The following is a 17,198-nucleotide window of genomic DNA, read 5'->3' on the forward strand; positions in this document are numbered from 1 at the left end:
ATGGAGACATCTGTTTCTACTTCTATAACAACAATCACAAAAAAAATCTATAGTTTCAAACCAAACAGTGAGTCATTCAGAAGCTGAACCCTCACGTCTGTAGGTCTCCACAGCTCCTGTCCCCTCTCACCTCAGCCCAACTGATGGTAATGAGGCAGTGAGAAACACAAGCAGGCCTGTGAGGGATTTAGTGTGCACGCGAAACCCACCACGTCTATGCCTTCCTGTACCATGAACAGGATCTTCCTTCACCATATGTCCAGTCCTCTTCCTTTAGGGTCCCTTTCCTGGACGCAGCTGGCCTGCAGCGGGCTCGGGAGGAGACGAGATAAGGGCAGAGGAATTCCAGGGACCTGCCAAAAGAAATGGGCCGCTTCCTCGCTGGTCCTGCGCAGCTCCGTGAGAGTGGGCGTGCGGGTCAGGGGGCGGGCGAGTGGTTCGGGATCATTGTTTGGAGCCCCTGTGACCTTTCCACAGGGAGCTGGTTGAGGGTGGGTGGGAAGTTCACTTCCGAGGATTGTGGTAGGTCTTTGAAACCATTATGAGTAGGAGATGGGGGAGCACTGGGGGCCTTATGGGAGGTGGGAAAAAAGGGGGGGGGACTAGAGGGTGAGGGAGTGTAATTTTCTGACATGGGGGGGCGGGGAGTTTCCAAAGAGCAACTCGAAGCAACGGCTTTTAAACAAGCCGAGACTTTGCTGAGGCTTCATTTGCTTCTGCAGTAAGAGCCTGAGTGGAGTGGAGGGACAGACATGAGGCTCGTCACGTTACTGCAGGGCCTGCTGCTGACCGCACACTGTGTGCTCGGGGCCGGGGGCCCACAGCGCCGAGTGGACGAGGAACCAAGCGAGAGGCCCCAGCATGCCCGCTGGGACCACGCATCAGTACACGCAGCTCTGGGAATGGGCAACCGCCATGCGAGACCACACGGCCAGGGCCCGCACGTCTCTGGAGGTATCCATCCATCCCTGGAGCATGGGTACGGAGACGGCAGACACGAGCAGCCCTCTCTAAGTCTGCCGGAGGGGACGGTGGACGCTTCAGCAGAGGCAGGAAGCCCGGGCACTCCAGCACGCATGGGGTAAGCGCTAATTCCCTCCTAACCAACTGAGAACCGAGGGCATGCTTTGCTCCAAGGGTCTGGGTTTCATTCATTATCACTACATCACTGGCATTTATTTGTTGGTTCTTGCATACAACTGGGGAAGACCGTTTCTTGTAACACCAGGCTGAGACGGGATAGAGAAGAAATGCTTAACAGAACACAGAACCAGGCAGAACCACCAGATCAGCTGGCATGGGCTTGATCACATCACGTGTGCCATCAACAGAGGACAAACTGAGGAAGCTCATTATTACTGTTGGAATAACACATAGCTTGAGGCAAAACAACAGTTCATGAACCAAGAGCTATAAAGACAGAGTGAGAGAGGGAGGGAGGGAGAGGGAGAAGAAAAGAAATTGATATCGATAGAGAAAGAGACAGAGGGAGAGAAAAACAAACATGGGGTCTGCTCCACAGGGCACTTTTCCTGAAGCAACATGGTCGACGTGCCCGGGCCAGTGACTATCGTCTCAATCTTTCTCCCAGTCTCTGCTAAGATGACTGGGAAACTAAACAAAGGCCACAACTGTCCTCAAAGACGTCCAGGTGCCCTGTACACAAACACAGCTCTCACCATGTAGATTCAGTCTCTTGGCAAGGCACTTGCTGTATGCCCAAAGTGTCCAATGCACACATGTTTCCTCTTAGTCAGAGCTAATCAATAGTAATTCACGCTAATTGCTCAGGAAGGGAAGGCAGGTCTCCTTTGAGACCAGGCTTGGCTGCACTTGGCACAGGCCGATCTTTACGCGAGAGCACCGTGTCTGCCAGCTGTGACCATTTTAACTTGGGCATTTCCATTACCTACTCATGCACTGTACGGCAGGCCAAGCTCTCACAGCATGTTCCTATGAGGCTCGGCCCAAACCCAAACGATTAGGCTTTCTGAAGAGGAGCTTCCTTAGAACTATTAACGACAGCACTCATGAAGAGTCCTTCGATCTGCTCCACCAATCGGTTTTACTGTAATGATGTGGAGTGATGGGCTTGTGGTTCCTGTGCACAAGACGGAGGGGTCGGAGCAGAAAGGCCATGGGCGATGTCCTACGGGACACGGGCGATGTCCTAAGGGACATGCTAGTCTGGAACTATGACCGCTCAGCATGGAAACTTACAACCAATGCAATTTCTCCAGGTCCCCGTTTAGGATGTATTAAGTTCTGGTCCACCAACGATTTGCGAGTACGCTTTAATCCTAAGTGATTCCCAGTTGATTGTGCACATTAAGAGTGCAATTTGGGACAACGCTCGGCATTTGTTTGGAGTACAGAATGTTTAAGATAAGCTGTACGGGGGAGGAGGGACCTGTTGAACCGTTAAAGCTAAAGAGACAGGACGGGGCCCTTCAGGGGAGGGGGGGCCTGGACCCCCTCAGGAAGGACCGTCATGCATGGGTCCCTCCGAAAGGGTTAGGATATACAGAAAGGCTGAAAACTATCGGTGATGATGCACATAACACGATCACTCAGATTGGGTATGGACTCAAACTACAATAGAGGAGGAAAAAACGTGCAACCTATTCCAGTACAATACCAAAGTGAAACATTTGAATGTAGTTGTAGTCCAGACCAGCGTTTAACATGCATGAACCTGCCATACGTGTTCTGTTGCACTGGGCGAGTGGGGCAGTGATCTTTAAGGTCCATAGAACCTCCACAACATCTCTGAGCGTCCTTAGCTATGGTCCTTGTAGCTACGGTCCCAGTGCCCTCTTCACGAACTTCTTCACCATGGCTTTAGTTCATCTCTCATTCTTAACTTGCCCTGGCCCATTGCTCTTGTTCTAGCTGCAAGGGAGAGTACGTGTTGACTCCATAAGGATCTATAGTACCCATAAGGCTCTATATTATTTTGTGCTTAAACCAACATTAGATATATTACACATGCCACTTCACTTTGGAGTTTTGTAGTGCAAATAATGCAACACAGTCTTTCATAAACAAAACAGCACATTTTGATCTGTCCCAGATGGGCTACTATACTCAGAATCAGCGAGAAGCCCTTACTAAAGAACTTCCAACAAAAACAAAATCCAGCAGGACTGTAAATACTGCTCCTTAGTCGTTCTCTGGACAGAAGGTCAAGGACTTCTAGGGAAGATAAAATATGAGGATCTCTTTGGAATATTGTGTAGCAGCTTTTAGAGCGGACCACAGGGGAATATGTTTGAGTCACGCACAGCAGCCCAGAGATAGATCATACTGTAATGGATTTAGTGGGAGTAATCTTTACTGTAATCTGTATTGTTGTGGAAAGTCCTGCACTCGCGCTTCTGACACCCACAGCCTGAGGGTCAGAGGTCTCACTGCTCTCAAAGTGTAGATGCGAATATCGGCGCTCGGAGGAACACAACCCCAGCAGGACAGGAACTGGAGAGAGAGAATAGTAGACACTTCCTTCCCGTGTGCAGAACGGCTGATGGGAGCCACCGCAAGTCAATTACAGAGAGCTACGCTTAGAGGATCGACCATCTGTGATGTCACCACTGAGCAGGAGGAAGTGACACGGGGCGGCCTTTTGGGCTGTGGAGTGTGGAATGCCCGGCCAAAACCCAGACCTGTGTCAATAAGTGTGGCAGTGCTATTGTTCATATTGTTGAGCATCTCTGAGGATGATGATGGCGCTCTTCTACTCTCCACTCCTGTCTACATAACTGTTAAGAAACGAATCGTAAGGTGAAATGACTACCAGTATATAACAGTTTATGTGCCCTAGCTTGATTAATACTTTTAACTCCCTATTGCAGTCACAAATGACTATATGGCTTAGCTGTGTGAGAATGGTGTAACACTATATGGCTATATTAGATCCAATTAGAATGCCTAGTGCATCCCTGAGATGCTGTCCTTAATTAACTGAACGCCAAGGGTTAAAGTTTAACACCTCTGCTCTGTGCAGAAATAATGCTGTGAACCAGGTCTGCTCTCCAGTGTCTAAAAACCATTCCCAGCGGCCCTAATGTAAACAAATGGACTGTATTGCGAAAGTAACATTGATGCCAGAAAGCAATGCCCTCTCTGTGTACTTACCCTCTCTGGAACGTCTTGTAAATGGTAGATTTGTGAGACCAGCTTTAATTTATTTATTTATTTTGCTTGCTATACAGTCTGGTGAAAATGTGCAGTGTGTGGAGGCTGGTTTAGGTGGGGGTGGTGGTGGTGGGGGGGGGGGGGGGGGGGTCTGTTGGAAGTGTTTTGTCTTCATGTTTTTTTTATGTTGTATTAACCAGCTAATGCTGCAAAGAAAAACAGTGCCCAACCTCTCCCTGCTGACTGTACTGCTCGAGTGGGAGATAGTTCCCACTCCAGCCCACAGACACGCACAACGCGTGTGCCGGGAACGTTCTCTTATACTCACACGTCTGAGACGAACCTCCTCACAACTGTGTCGGCCGTAAGGATCAATCAAAATAAAACTATTTTAAAAATGTGCAGTCATCATAAAAATGGCTCTGAATCTCAAATATACACCCACATACAAGGAATATAATGGCCAGGAACATTCTCTCTCTCTCACACACACATATATATGAAATAAGTTCACCTCTGAGCAGTGACTGAGCAGTTAAATGCAAAAGTACACTTATACAGTAATATTTGCACGTTAATATCTATTCTTCTTTCATTTCCATTTTATAAATATGTATTCTTTTTTATATTTTATTAATATTTTTGCAATTATTATTTTCTTTGTCTTACTTTTATTAGTATAATTAGCATTTTTATAAATTTTCTACCTTGTCTTCAGAGCAGCTACTTTTACATTTCACTGTACTTTGTAACAACTACAAATGCACATGTAACATTAAAAACCTCGAATCGAGAATCTAGAAGACAAAAGTCTGGTTTAAGATTTGTTTTAAGATGACACTTTTTCCTTTGCTGTGGTTTTCTAGTGGGCTCAAAGAGGATTTAAAAAGGAAAAACGCACTGTAGTCGACTTCTCCCCTCTCACCGTGTGTCATGGCAACTGTATCTGTAGATCAGGTCCAATCACATGGATGATGTGAGTTCAGAGCTCCTCCCTGGGTCATCGGGATTGACTATATGACACTCCAGAGTATGATGTTCATCTGATAAAATATAATTTCAACCATTATGTTAGCCATTATGATAACTCACAACATGACTTTACAGTAGACATTGTGATTTCACCAAGGCTCTGGCTAGAATAAATAAACAAACAAACAAACTTGGCTAGCTAACATGCAGTCACTCCTAAGCAGTAAATCCAGAGTAACCAGGCCTGCATCTCTGGGGTAGCATGTTCCCCCAGGGCTCTGCGCAGAGACGCTCACACCGCAGCATTCGTCTTTCTGAAGGGTGTGTTCGAACGCAGGTCCACACAGGTGAAAGGGCAGCACACATCTGTACAGCAAACACCACTCACAAGAGGAGATGTGGTGAGCCACATGTTTTCAGCAAACATCAGCTTTAAAAAGCAGACGTGGTAAAAATGTGTTTTCAGCCAAGATTGAAAACACCCGGAGCTGTACAAACAAATCTGATCTGTTTTAAACAAATCTGATTTTCATCCTGTTTAACCAGGGTAGGAGGTGCTGCAAAGTTATGTTGACATGACGAATGTACAGCAGTGTGTTAAACTATGACTTTGACACTGAAACCTATGAGTGAAATCAATAAAAAACATAGTGGTGTTCACTGACTTCTTCACCATGTCTTTAGTTCATAAAATAAAATATATAGTGGTGTTCAACACTGGACAAAATCTGGCCCTGAATTTTGAACTTACAGGAAGAGAATCATAGGACATTGATACTTAAATCAGGTCCAGATTTTCCACCCTCTCCTTACCTATGAGTAAAATGTAATGACGAGTGGTCACTCACTTACACAAAATGCACAATTACCTATTAGTTCGTACAAACCACTGTACTGGACACTGGACAATAGTTCCAAAGACCTCTGCTTTAGCCCGTGTGTCATCATATGTTCTTGCTGGCCACCTTCATCAGTATTCAGGGTTTGACTACAGTCTTCCTGTTGTCTTGATATTGTTTGCATGGCAGCCCATTGTTTTACTCAGATGTGACATTACCAGGTGTAACACCTCAGTCAACACTGTGGTACCTACTGTTGTACATGACGCCCTCACACCAGCGTAGTGTCCACTCCAAAGGCCCCAACACATCAGTGCCGTTGCCTTGGTGAGACTTGCCTACTTCCGCCTATGGCCTAATAATATAACGTATGCATATCTAATGAAAAGGGTGTTGGCAATGTTTGATCTCTCGAACCAATACACTAACAAAGGCACTGTTATAAAGTTTCACTTTATGATCACTGAAGCGAACACCCAGTCATAGATTCATTAAGCTTAGCTGGATTCAGTGTGTTCCCAAAAATATATTATAACACACGTGCCCCAGAGTAAGAGTGATGAGACAATCACATCCCATGTCTGGGAAATTCATTATTGTTGCCTTTACCCTGTGAAACAGGAAATGGGTCCTTGACCCACAAGCAACACAGAGAAAGAAATGAATTGCCACAGAAAACCTCTCACATGCCGACCTGATCGTAGGCTCTTAAAAACAGCCAGAAGGCCCTGTACTGTGTGATGGGTTTCTGCCATTGTTTTCTCTTCTAGGAACTGGTGTGCGTTTGTGCACAAGCGTATGGTCACTGTGGCGGTGTCCTGTGGCACTGAGAAATACACAATCAAGTCCCACAGTCCCTGTCCTAATGGAACACCAAACTGTCAGCTAGTCATGTGAGTGAGACCGTCACTGCTGTGTCTGTTAAACCCAAACATGTTTGCCAAGTCACACGGCGCGTCTGAAATGCAACTGTTATTGTGTGCGTTTGTCATTCAGGTATAAGCTCGCGACGCGACCAGTGTACAGAGAAAAACAGAAGATCTACACTGCCCTGCTCTGGAGATGTTGCCCAGGTCACGGGGGAAAGAACTGTGAGGAACTAGGTACTGAACAGCTAGGCAGATTTTCAAAACATACATTTGGACCATACATTTAAAACATGAACAAGAACAGCCTGTTACACTATACAACTAGCAAACAAGCCAGTATTATCAAAGCCAGTATTTTTGCTTTACAGCGGATCTTCCAAAAGCTAATTTAGGCCAGATTGCTTAGGTGCTACATGACCCGTAGCTCTTGTGGGTGATCTGTTGGGCGAATGCCATGTTTACCAAAACATGGAGGGAAACCAGTAAGATTGACATCTTTCTCCTGCCACTTCTCTCTGCCCTTCAGTCGCAGATAGCCGAGACTCAAAGGATGAAGACTCTGGCAGGTTTGACCCAGGAGGCTCAGAACTCCTGCGCACAGGTGTGAACCCGAATGGATCGCTTTAATGGTTACCTGTTCCAGGCAAGCAGGCTGGGAGGTTTCACTGATCGGTTCCGCCGGCCATGCCCACGGGGTTCTGCCTCCAAACAAACTGAGGAAATGATGAAATGAGGCTGTGTAAACGGTGGCTGCCTGTGGGAAGGGCATCACCCCCAAGGGAGTGCGAAAAGGGTGTGTGAACCGAAAGGGCTCCCATGGCATGAAGTAAAGCCACTTGGAGGAGGAAGGGTGTGGGGTGTGTGTGTGTGTGTGGGGGGGGGGGGGGGGGGTCTCTCACGTGGTCACCTCAAAACAAAACGTGCTTCCAGGCAGCACAGAAACAAGATCAGTGGAATAATGGTGTGTTTCAGAGGAGACCACTAATGACACAGGCCTATAAATAGAGTGCTCGGCCTTTAGGGTGGCGTAAAACTCAAGGAAAGGAGTGTGCACTAAAGAATGTTCATAATATTACAGCGTACACCCAAGTAAATTACCATGTTCTGTTATGACAAATTCAGTGAAACAATGCAGTTGGGTCAAAACACCATCCAATAAATTAGAAAGCAAGACTTAAATAATTGTTCAAGTTTCTTGAATTTTCAGAACTTATGAAATGTAGTAAATGTGGGAAATTGCAAATTTTTTATCAATTCAAAAGCAGATTGTTGAGTCATGAAAAGCTGTATTTAATTACACCTCATCCAAGGAAATGGTTCAGGACGATGTTTTCACATTTCACATGTTGTTCTTCTGCCTTTCTCCTCAGGGCCTGAGACACTGACGAACAACCAGGACAGTGAGCAAAATGACCATCAAGATGCCAGCAGTCCAGTTTACGAGACCCAAAGCCCCAACCAGAACCAAAGAGAAGAGCACGTCTATGACTATCTCGGCAGCCTGCACGAACATCACTACGAAAGAGGCGGTAGGTTCTGTACTGACACCTTCATCAGCGCTTTACATCTGTACATTCAGTACTCTGCACAGATTACGTCAGCAACAACAAAACACGTTGCTCTACTTCTAAGCCATCCGCTTTCCTCAGATACATTTAAATGAACAGAGACAGCGTTTGAGCCTCATTCTCACACGGGCTGGCTGCTCTCAACCACATCCTGTGGGGGGTGCTCTCATTGTCACAGCGTGTCTAGTTTATGGCCTGTCTCCTGCGTATCCCTTACATGGAGGACAGGACTCCTGCAGCAGTACATGAGGCTGAGCAGACCTCAGGAAAAGCCGTGTCGGCTGTATTTCCACACGATGGTTCCTGTGTCTCGACACCTCCCGCTCACCGCGGCCCCCACGTTCCAGCTTCCTGGGGAGGATTTCCGGTCTTTCTCTGGGCAGAAAAAGTCCCTCTATACATTGTACTTTCAGAATGATGCAATAGACTGTGGGACTGACACACTGGTTCATATATAGGATGACAACACCTTCCGTCACCACACAGCTAGGATAGTGAGTACGAGTTTGAAACGGCTGATGCAGTAGAATATAGATCCCTGTGACTACACATTAGTTCCCACCAGACTGGATTAGGAGTCTTCCTCTGACCTCAGGACAGAGGAAGATAGACAAGGTGTCGTGGTGGTGGAATGAGGAAGTTCAGGAAAATTTAAGAGGAAAGCGGTTGGCTAAAAAGAATTGGGATTTTCAGCGAGATGAAGAAAGTAGACAGAGGTATAAGGAGATGTGTCGTAAGGCAAAGAGAGCAGTGGCAGAAGCTAAAGAGAAGGCATATAGCAAGCTGTATGAGAAGTTGGACACTAAGAAAGGGAAAGGATCTGTACAGATTGGCCAGACAGAGAAACCGTGATGGGCAAGGTGGTAATGTGTTGTCTGGTGAAGAGAGTGTCTTGGTGGAAGGAGGTGGAAGGAGTATTTTGAGGAACTGTTGAATCAAGAGAATGAAAGGGAAAGAAGGTTAGAAGAGGTAGAGGTTGTGAATCAGGAAGTGCCTCAGGTGAGCAAGGAGGAAGTAAGGGCTGCAATTCGGAGAATGAAGTGCAGTAAGGTAGTTGGACCGGATGATATTCCAGTGGAGGCATGGAAATGTTTGGGAGAGACAGCAGTGGAGTTTTTGACTGGGTTATTTAACAGAATCTTGGAAGGTCAGAAGATGCCTAAGGAGTGGAGACGAAGCATAATGGTGCAGATTTTCAAGAATAAGGGCGACGTTCAGAGCTGTAGTAATTACAGGGGAATAAAGTTGATCAGTCACTGCCTGAAAATATGAGAAAGAGTAGTGGAAGCTAGGCTTAGAGGAGAGGTAGAGATCTGTGAGCAGCAGTATGGTTTCATGCCAGCTAAGTGCAGCACAGATGCTATGTTTGCTTTGAGAGTGTTAATGGAGAAGTATAGGGAAGGACAGAAGGAGTTACATTGTGTGTTTGTTGATTTAGAGAAAGTTTATGATAGAGTACCAAGACAGGAGCTGTAGTATTGTATGAGGAAGTCAGGAGTAGCAGAAAAGTATGTGAGCGTAGTGCAGGATATGTATGAGAACAGTGTGACAGCAGTGAGATGTGCGGTAGGAATGACAGATGGGTTTAAAGTGGGGGTAGGACTACAACAGGGATCAGCCCCGAGTCCCTTCCTGTTTGCAATTGTCATGGACAGACTGACGGACGAGGTTAGGCAGGAGTCCCCTTGGACTATGATGTTTGCTGATGACATTGTGATCTGTAGTGAGAGTAGGGAGCAGGTGGAGGTGAGCTTGGAAATATGGAGATATGCTTTGGAGAGCAGGGGAATGAAAGTGAGGAGGAGTAAAACAGAGTACATGTGTGTGAATGAGAGGGCAGACGGTGGACAGGTCCAGTTACAAGGAGTTGATTTGGTGAAGGTTTACCTACTTAGGGTCAAGGATACAGAGTAATGGAGGAAGTGAAAGAGAGGTAAAAAAGAGAGTGCAGGCAGGGTGGGGTGGATGGCATAAAGTGTCTGGGGTGATCTGTGATAGAAGGGTGTTGGCTAGAATGAAAGGAAAGATCTATAGGACAGTAGTGAGGGAGATGGAGGTGTCTGAGATGAAGATGTTGAGATTCTAATTTGCAGTGACGAGGAAGGATAGGATCAAAAATGAGTTTATTAGAGGATGAACACATGTAGCATGTTTTGGAGATAAAGTTAGAGAATCGAGATTGAGATGGTTTGAACATGTACAGAGGGAGGAGAGGTATATTGGTAGGAGGGGGTTGAGGATGGAACTTCCAGGCAAGAGGAGGAGAGGTAGACCTAAGAGGAGGTTTATGGATGGGTGGTAGAGGATATGAGAGTGGCTGGTGCGTCAGTGGAGGGCACTCAGGACAGGGCCAGATGGAGGAGTTTGATCCGCTGTGGCGACCCCTAAATGGGAATAGCCGAAAGAAGAAGAAGAAGAAGAAGGACATGCAATAGAGATATTTCTGGATTAAACAAATTAATACCCTTCATGTTTTTATTGTGAAAAAGATTTTCGTAACAAAATAAAGGTTTCCATTAGTATCACAAATGTTCAGAAAAATCCAGACTCCATAAATAGTCAGTCCAAATGTGAGTGTTTGGTCAAGCTTCCCCTGGTGAGAATGGCAGAACTGAGCCTCTTTTCTGTACTGTTAACAAGGTTGGAGGATCTTCTCTGACCACTCTACCATGAAGAACATTTCCAACTCATTGACATTCTTGGGTTTTCTGTTAACTGCCCTCTTCAGTTGAGACCCCAGATTTTCAATAGGGTTAAAGTTCATGCAGACTTGTAGCTTGTAGTTCATTGCAAATCCTTGATTTTGTGTTGCTGCAGTCCTGACTGTCAATTTGGACATGCACTTCAGCTCATCTTCTTGGAGACACATGTAACCAGATTTTCTGCTAAAATATTCTGGTAGTGAATAGAATGTTTTGCCACTCACAGAAAGAGCCCAGGGGACCACTAGCAGCAAATCAGCCCCAAAGCATAGAAGAGCTCTGACCATATTTTATCATGTATGACATGCTGTTCTGTCAGAATAATCGAATGCAAGACTCAGAGTTGAGATATCAGAAGGTCTAAAGGTCTTTCTTTAAGTTATAAGACTATAATCTGCTTCTCCTCTCAGATCCCCATCCTGGGCATGAAGAACACAGGGCTGCCCTACCTGAAGCAACAGACCCACACTCTGTGCTCCTGCCTGTCCTCAGAGACATCATGATGTCTCATCTACAGCCAGCGCTCGACAGCTTCAACCAGACACTAGAGCGCCTGTCGGAGGAGATGAGGGACCTTCAGAGAGACGTGGCACAACTGCGGCTCCATCACGGGACAGAGATGGAGCTTGACGTGCTGGAGGGTGGAGAGGGTGGGGGAGGACACGGCCTGCAGGATCACGAGGACAAGCTAACCGAAAGCTTCCGGCAACTGGCGGACCTGAGGGTGGAGCTCACGCTCCAGCAGGACGAGGTGGAGCAGAAGCTACACGCACAGCACGTCATGCTGCAGTACAACCTGACCAACTTCAAGACGGACGTGGATGTCAAACTTAAGCGCAGCCAAAAGACCCTACAGGTGAGAACGTGTTGGCAAACCCGTCATGAATATTCCACATGGGAAGCAGTCATACGTAACATGAAAACACCAACATCTTCAAACTCTGGAAGTCTTATCTGCAATAAGTGTTTAATACTCTGAACTCTTTTCAGAGGTGGCGGGACCATGTAAAAAAAGTGACTTCTTCATAATTCACAGAATGTAGCTGTAAATATCTTTGCATTCAGCCGAATATTCTGCACATTACTGTACAAAGCAAAGACACATACTGCATGCTGTAGATTAGAAAAGCTGGAATTTCACAATCGAATTTAACATTCACAAACATGCTATAGTTTGCACAAAAAGAAACATTGATAAACAAAATACTGTAATTATTTGCATATTATTAAAATTGATAAATCACTTTAAGATATTTGTCAAACAGCACTGTCACAGGAGTCATCACTTTTGAGAATGTGTTCCCCTTTCCCATAATTAGATGTGAATAAGATGTCAATGACCTTGTGGGCTTTTATCTCATCATTCACAGATGTAGCAGGCTGTTTTCTACAAGGGGGTTGTCCTGATGTGTTATATAAAATGTTTTTTAAATGAATGCAGGATTATTTGGGTATCTAACACTTCTAATACTAACAGGATTCTTTGTCCTACCACAGACAAACCTCCTGTCCCTAAATTCCTCACTGTTGGAGGTGAAACAGGAGCAAGAATGGCTGAAGACAGAGCTGGAGAGCATTTGGACACATGCGAGAATGCCTCCCAGTCAGGAAGAACCTCATGAGAACACAGCCGTCTGGGAGGCCATCGCTCGTCTGAACAATAAAGTGGTGAACGACACCGAGACCCTCAATGCCCTTAATGAAGGCCAAGCCAGAATGTCTAAGCACATCAACCACCTTCAGAGGGCATGGAAGACCTTAGACGATCGCATAGACAAAACCGACCGTAAGAGTGAGGACAGGTATATTGAGGCTTATCTTGAAGTGGATGGAGCTAAAGAGGCAGTTCAGAAGAATGTCCATGACCTGGCCACCAACATCACCACGTTCCAGGAGATGCTGCGTGACATGGAAGAAGACGTGGACTATTTGTTCCAAGGCCTCTATAAGAACATAAGCTCCAGCAGTGGGTACTGTGACTGTAAGGCCCTTGGCACATCTGTGGCTCAGTTGAAAAAGGATCTGGCTAATGTCACAATGCTGGCTAATGAAAACAGGCTAGCTCTCGACAGTGCAGCGGAGGAGAGGTTGGAGAGCTGGGAAAACGGTGGCTGGGGCCCGTCAGTGGACGACCTAAAGTTAGGGTTACTGAATCTGCAAACCCTGCTGGCGTTTGAACAGAGCAAGAGCAGGACGCTGCAGCAGAACGTGACTGCGCTCCACACCGCTCTCTTAGGCAACCAAATGGATATCGAAACGCTACAAGAACTGGACAGAATGAAGGCTGCCTCCATAAAAAAAGTGTTCAGCTCGTTTGACTCTCTGGTGAGTGACGTTTTAAGGCATACTGACATACTGAGGATCCTTCTCGGTGAGGAGGTGCTGGAGTTTATGGACTGGTCTTCACGAGATCAAGAGGCCTACTCCCTCCCTGCACTGAAGGAAAGCATCAGGGACATTCAGGAACAGATAAACGTGCACAGCCGAAGCCTGGCGTCCATGCTGAATTCTGCACCACCCGATACAGCCGGTGATGAGCCCTTGGAGCGGGCGGGCTGGACTTCAGCGGGTCTCAAATCAGGACAGGGTGACCAGAAATCTGAAGCATCCTCAAAGGAAGCCTCGGACTACACAGACGCTAACGTTTTTGTTTTGGAGAAAGAAATAGAAAAGCTACGAGCACAGATAGCCAGGCTTGAAGAGCAGCAATGCGTATCCTGCTGCAACAGTACCAAAAGTGCTGCCCCCAGAGGCGTGGAGGCAAAACTGCAGACAGAGCTGACCACTGTACACAAGAGTCTAGAAGAGCACCTGAGGATTTTTAGCAGCCTTTTCAGTAATACGGAAGGTCTGCTCGGGTCTGAGGCAACATTGGACTTGGACAGCCTGTCTTCCCTGATGAAGAAGAATGAAGCCAAACAGCAAAGGAAGAAGGAGAAGAAGAGGACAGATGTGAGACGGGAGCGACACTGGGAACATGCTGACCTGCGCAGCAAGAGAGATGCAGCACTAGAAACCACAGGTAAGAGGAAGAAAAACACGTTCAGGTGCCAAACATTGCTACTACAATTCTACGGTAAAAACGTAACATTTTAGTTAAGTTTTAGGAATACACAGACTTTAAGACTGACAGAGCTGTCATGACTGTAATTATATCTCATGGCATACTGTAAAATTACAGCACAGGCTGTAGATACGTTTAGGTGAGGGCTAGTGTTTGCAAAAACCTAATACCGCGATCCATTATTGGTTGTTAATATGGACGAATCACTGACCTGAGACTCTGACCTACCCAGTGTTGATAAATGGGTGAGGGAGTTTGATATGTCACCTCATATTTAGACTCCAGTAAAACAAGTTATAAATAACGTCACAGACTTACATGAACTTCACAAAAGTAAACATGTGAAAATTATTTTGACTTTATTCAAATTTCTCACTGAAAAAAATCCCCCAGATTTAAATAAAAGAGCAGTTACCTTGGTCTTTCTTTAGATAATCTTTACTGAGATGTCGGTAACTACGGGAAGGATCATAGCATTCATTATGGAAACGTAAACAGCTTTAAAAATATTCTACTGCACTAATCTGCATCTTTAACTACCTAGGATGAGTACCTAGGTCTGGGTACGTTTGTCATGTTGTCAAATACTGCCCTCTAGTGAACAACAACTGCAACTGTAACTTCAAGGTCCTTCATTCTAATTGGATGTATGCTGAAGACTACTTGACTGGCAGTTATACATTGGTTAGCAAATTTCTATTTTGCCAGTTGGTTTTATCCTGCCCTCTGCTCTCTGAAAATATCACTCACAGAGTAGGATAAAAACCAACTGGTTCGTTGAGAATGAGTGTGTTTTCCCGTGGCAGTCACAGCCTAGTCTCACTACATACACCCATGTATTGTGATTCAAGTGGATGGTGTTCGCTTCTATTTCCAAGGGAAATTCTAGTTCAGTTGTAATATCCAATCACGAGGCTCCTAGTTTGCGACTGTACAGGTAGAACAGAACCTCAAGGAAAGCCAGCATTCACGTCCTTTAACAAATTCTATAGTAAACCTATGATTACCTTCAATAAATTCAGCATAGATGTATTTATTAAAATATATACTGAAGTGTGTGCTGAGAGATTTAGCAGCAGAAATATGATGAGTCACTCTTTGCCCTCCGTGTCTTCCCAGCGTTTAGTCAGCTGCCCGACGGCCCATTCGTTTTCCTGGCCAGCAGCCAAGATGTCTTCGACACGCCAGGCCCGGTTGTGTTCGAGACAGCGTCCCTGAACCGCGGGGACATGTACTCGCCCAAGACGGGCACGTTCCGAGCGCCTAGTTCAGGGGTTTACCTCTTTGTGTTGACGCTGGACTTTGGGCCAGGGCCTTCTCTGGCCCGTCTGAAGAGAGGGGAGGAGGTGGCAGCCTCCCTGCACCAGGGCCAGAGGAGGCTGGCGGGACCTGCTACGCGGGTCTGTCTCCTCCAGCTGGAGCAGGGTGAGGAGCTCCAGGTAGAAATGGTGCAAGGGACCCTGGAACACAGCAACCCACAGGACAACAGCTTCGCAGGACTATTGCTCTTACAAACCACCTGAGGGCGCACTTTCTGATGTGAAGTTCTGAGACAACAGCTGACATGGAGGGCGCCTACTTAATTCAGCTTTCCCTTTGATTTCTCTCTGATTACTGATAAGGCACGTTAAGGTATCACGTTTGTTGTTAGAACTGTTAATATGTTTGCTTGTGAAAGCTTTTCTCTGTACTGGCGTACGACAAATGAAATAATTCAGTTAATCAATGAGGATTTAAAACAGTTTCACAGCAACTCAAAAAATCTGATTAGATCTGGGAGACTGGCCTGCTTTTCTCTAACTTTTCTCTTCGGGTACATATACTATGCTTATACAGTATACTACATATACAGAGTACTGCATACTACTTGCAAGTAGCTGTTGCTACTTTTAGACCAATGCTGTTGACTCACATCTTTAGTAACATAAGTATTTTAAAAGATAAACACGGACAACTCATAAGTGACATATCAATAATGAATGCTGTTTCAAGACAGCACAACCACTCTTCAGACTTGTCTAGTAAAATATAATTTACTTAAGATGAATACAATGGGCAAGTATTATATACATATGGTTGTATGATATTAGCAAACTCAAAGCACTCATTCAACAGGAGCTATATAACAAATATATGTGATAATAATGACACTCTAGGGGGTTATGGTTTATTAGATACCATGGGGCAACGTTATTTAAACATAGAACATTTAAACATCTACATCATGTTACAGATGCTACGTTTCAGTTTGAAAGGTTTCAGGTTTGTCTGTAGGGAAACTTAAGGAGAGAAAAGAGGAGTCTGAAGGTCAGGTAAATAACTTAATGAAGACCTTTAGATGTCAACCATCGTCCAGAGGACGGGAAGGCCGTGGGACTACACATGGACACACCGCTGCAGAGAAGCTGTGAAGATGGCAGCTGTAAGAGCTGGAGGAACCGAGGAGCTCAGAAGCTGCTCTTCAGACAGTAAGAGGCAGATGCTGTGTTTGTTGGAATGGACAACACTACTTATTGTCCTTTCAAAGGTTTGGTTTAAGAGCAAATCTTTGTTTAGGTGACTATTTTGTACAGCCACAATTTGATATAAAGAACTTAAGTACTTAAACAGTATTTTTCCATGATTCTTTGTTTATGTACACTTAAGTTGATTTCCTTCACCATTGTTTTCTAATTCATATGTAATCACATATTTATATTTTCAGAGTAAATTTATTTTTCTGAAGAGCTTTTTTCATGATGAATGTTGATTAAAAAATCCTGTTGTCCTGTGATTGTATAATGTCTTAAAGTTGGCAGTATTTAAGAGATCAGGTTAATGAGTCTGGCACTAAAATGGGCATTGCCCAGTTAAACCTCATGTGCGCACAGACCCAGTCCATGGCCAGACAGAATGGCTGGTATGTACCAGTTTGTTTAATGGTACAGTGGAGGTGGAATCCTTGCAATGGCACTGCGAGTAATAAATGTGTGGCATCACAGAACAGAAAATCACCAACATTTGCCGGTGTCATGTTGGAGTTCTTATGGCCAGGTTTAGAATAATTATCA

General features: G+C 45.4%; 1 protein-coding gene across 1 annotated transcript; it reads left to right on the forward strand.

Annotated features, from left to right (window-relative positions):
- Window positions 1-668: 668 nt before the first annotated feature.
- mmrn2a (multimerin 2a) lies at window positions 669-17,151 on the forward strand. Its single transcript, XM_076975655.1, has 8 exons — window positions 669-1,081; window positions 6,716-6,838; window positions 6,942-7,048; window positions 7,341-7,415; window positions 8,185-8,343; window positions 11,495-11,940; window positions 12,582-14,106; window positions 15,268-17,151. Exons 1-8 carry the CDS (start codon window positions 753-755, stop codon window positions 15,669-15,671), a joined length of 3,168 nt encoding a protein of 1,055 aa, XP_076831770.1. The 5' UTR covers window positions 669-752; the 3' UTR covers window positions 15,672-17,151.
- Window positions 17,152-17,198: the final 47 nt, after the last annotated feature.

Source organism: Brachyhypopomus gauderio, chromosome 15 (genome assembly GCF_052324685.1).
Source record: "Brachyhypopomus gauderio isolate BG-103 chromosome 15, BGAUD_0.2, whole genome shotgun sequence".
In the NCBI taxonomy this organism is placed as follows: Eukaryota; Metazoa; Chordata; class Actinopteri; order Gymnotiformes; family Hypopomidae; genus Brachyhypopomus; species Brachyhypopomus gauderio.

Excerpts from the sequence above, each read along its gene's own strand:
- mmrn2a (XM_076975655.1), top strand. The coding sequence starts at position 753 with ATGAGGCTCGTCACGTTACTGCAGGGCCTGCTGCTGACCGCACACTGT. Across the intron at positions 1,082-6,715 it reads GGCACTCCAGCACGCATGGG|GAACTGGTGTGCGTTTGTGC; the intron begins GTAAGCGCTAAT and ends TTTCTCTTCTAG. Across the intron at positions 11,941-12,581 it reads GCAGCCAAAAGACCCTACAG|ACAAACCTCCTGTCCCTAAA; the intron begins GTGAGAACGTGT and ends GTCCTACCACAG.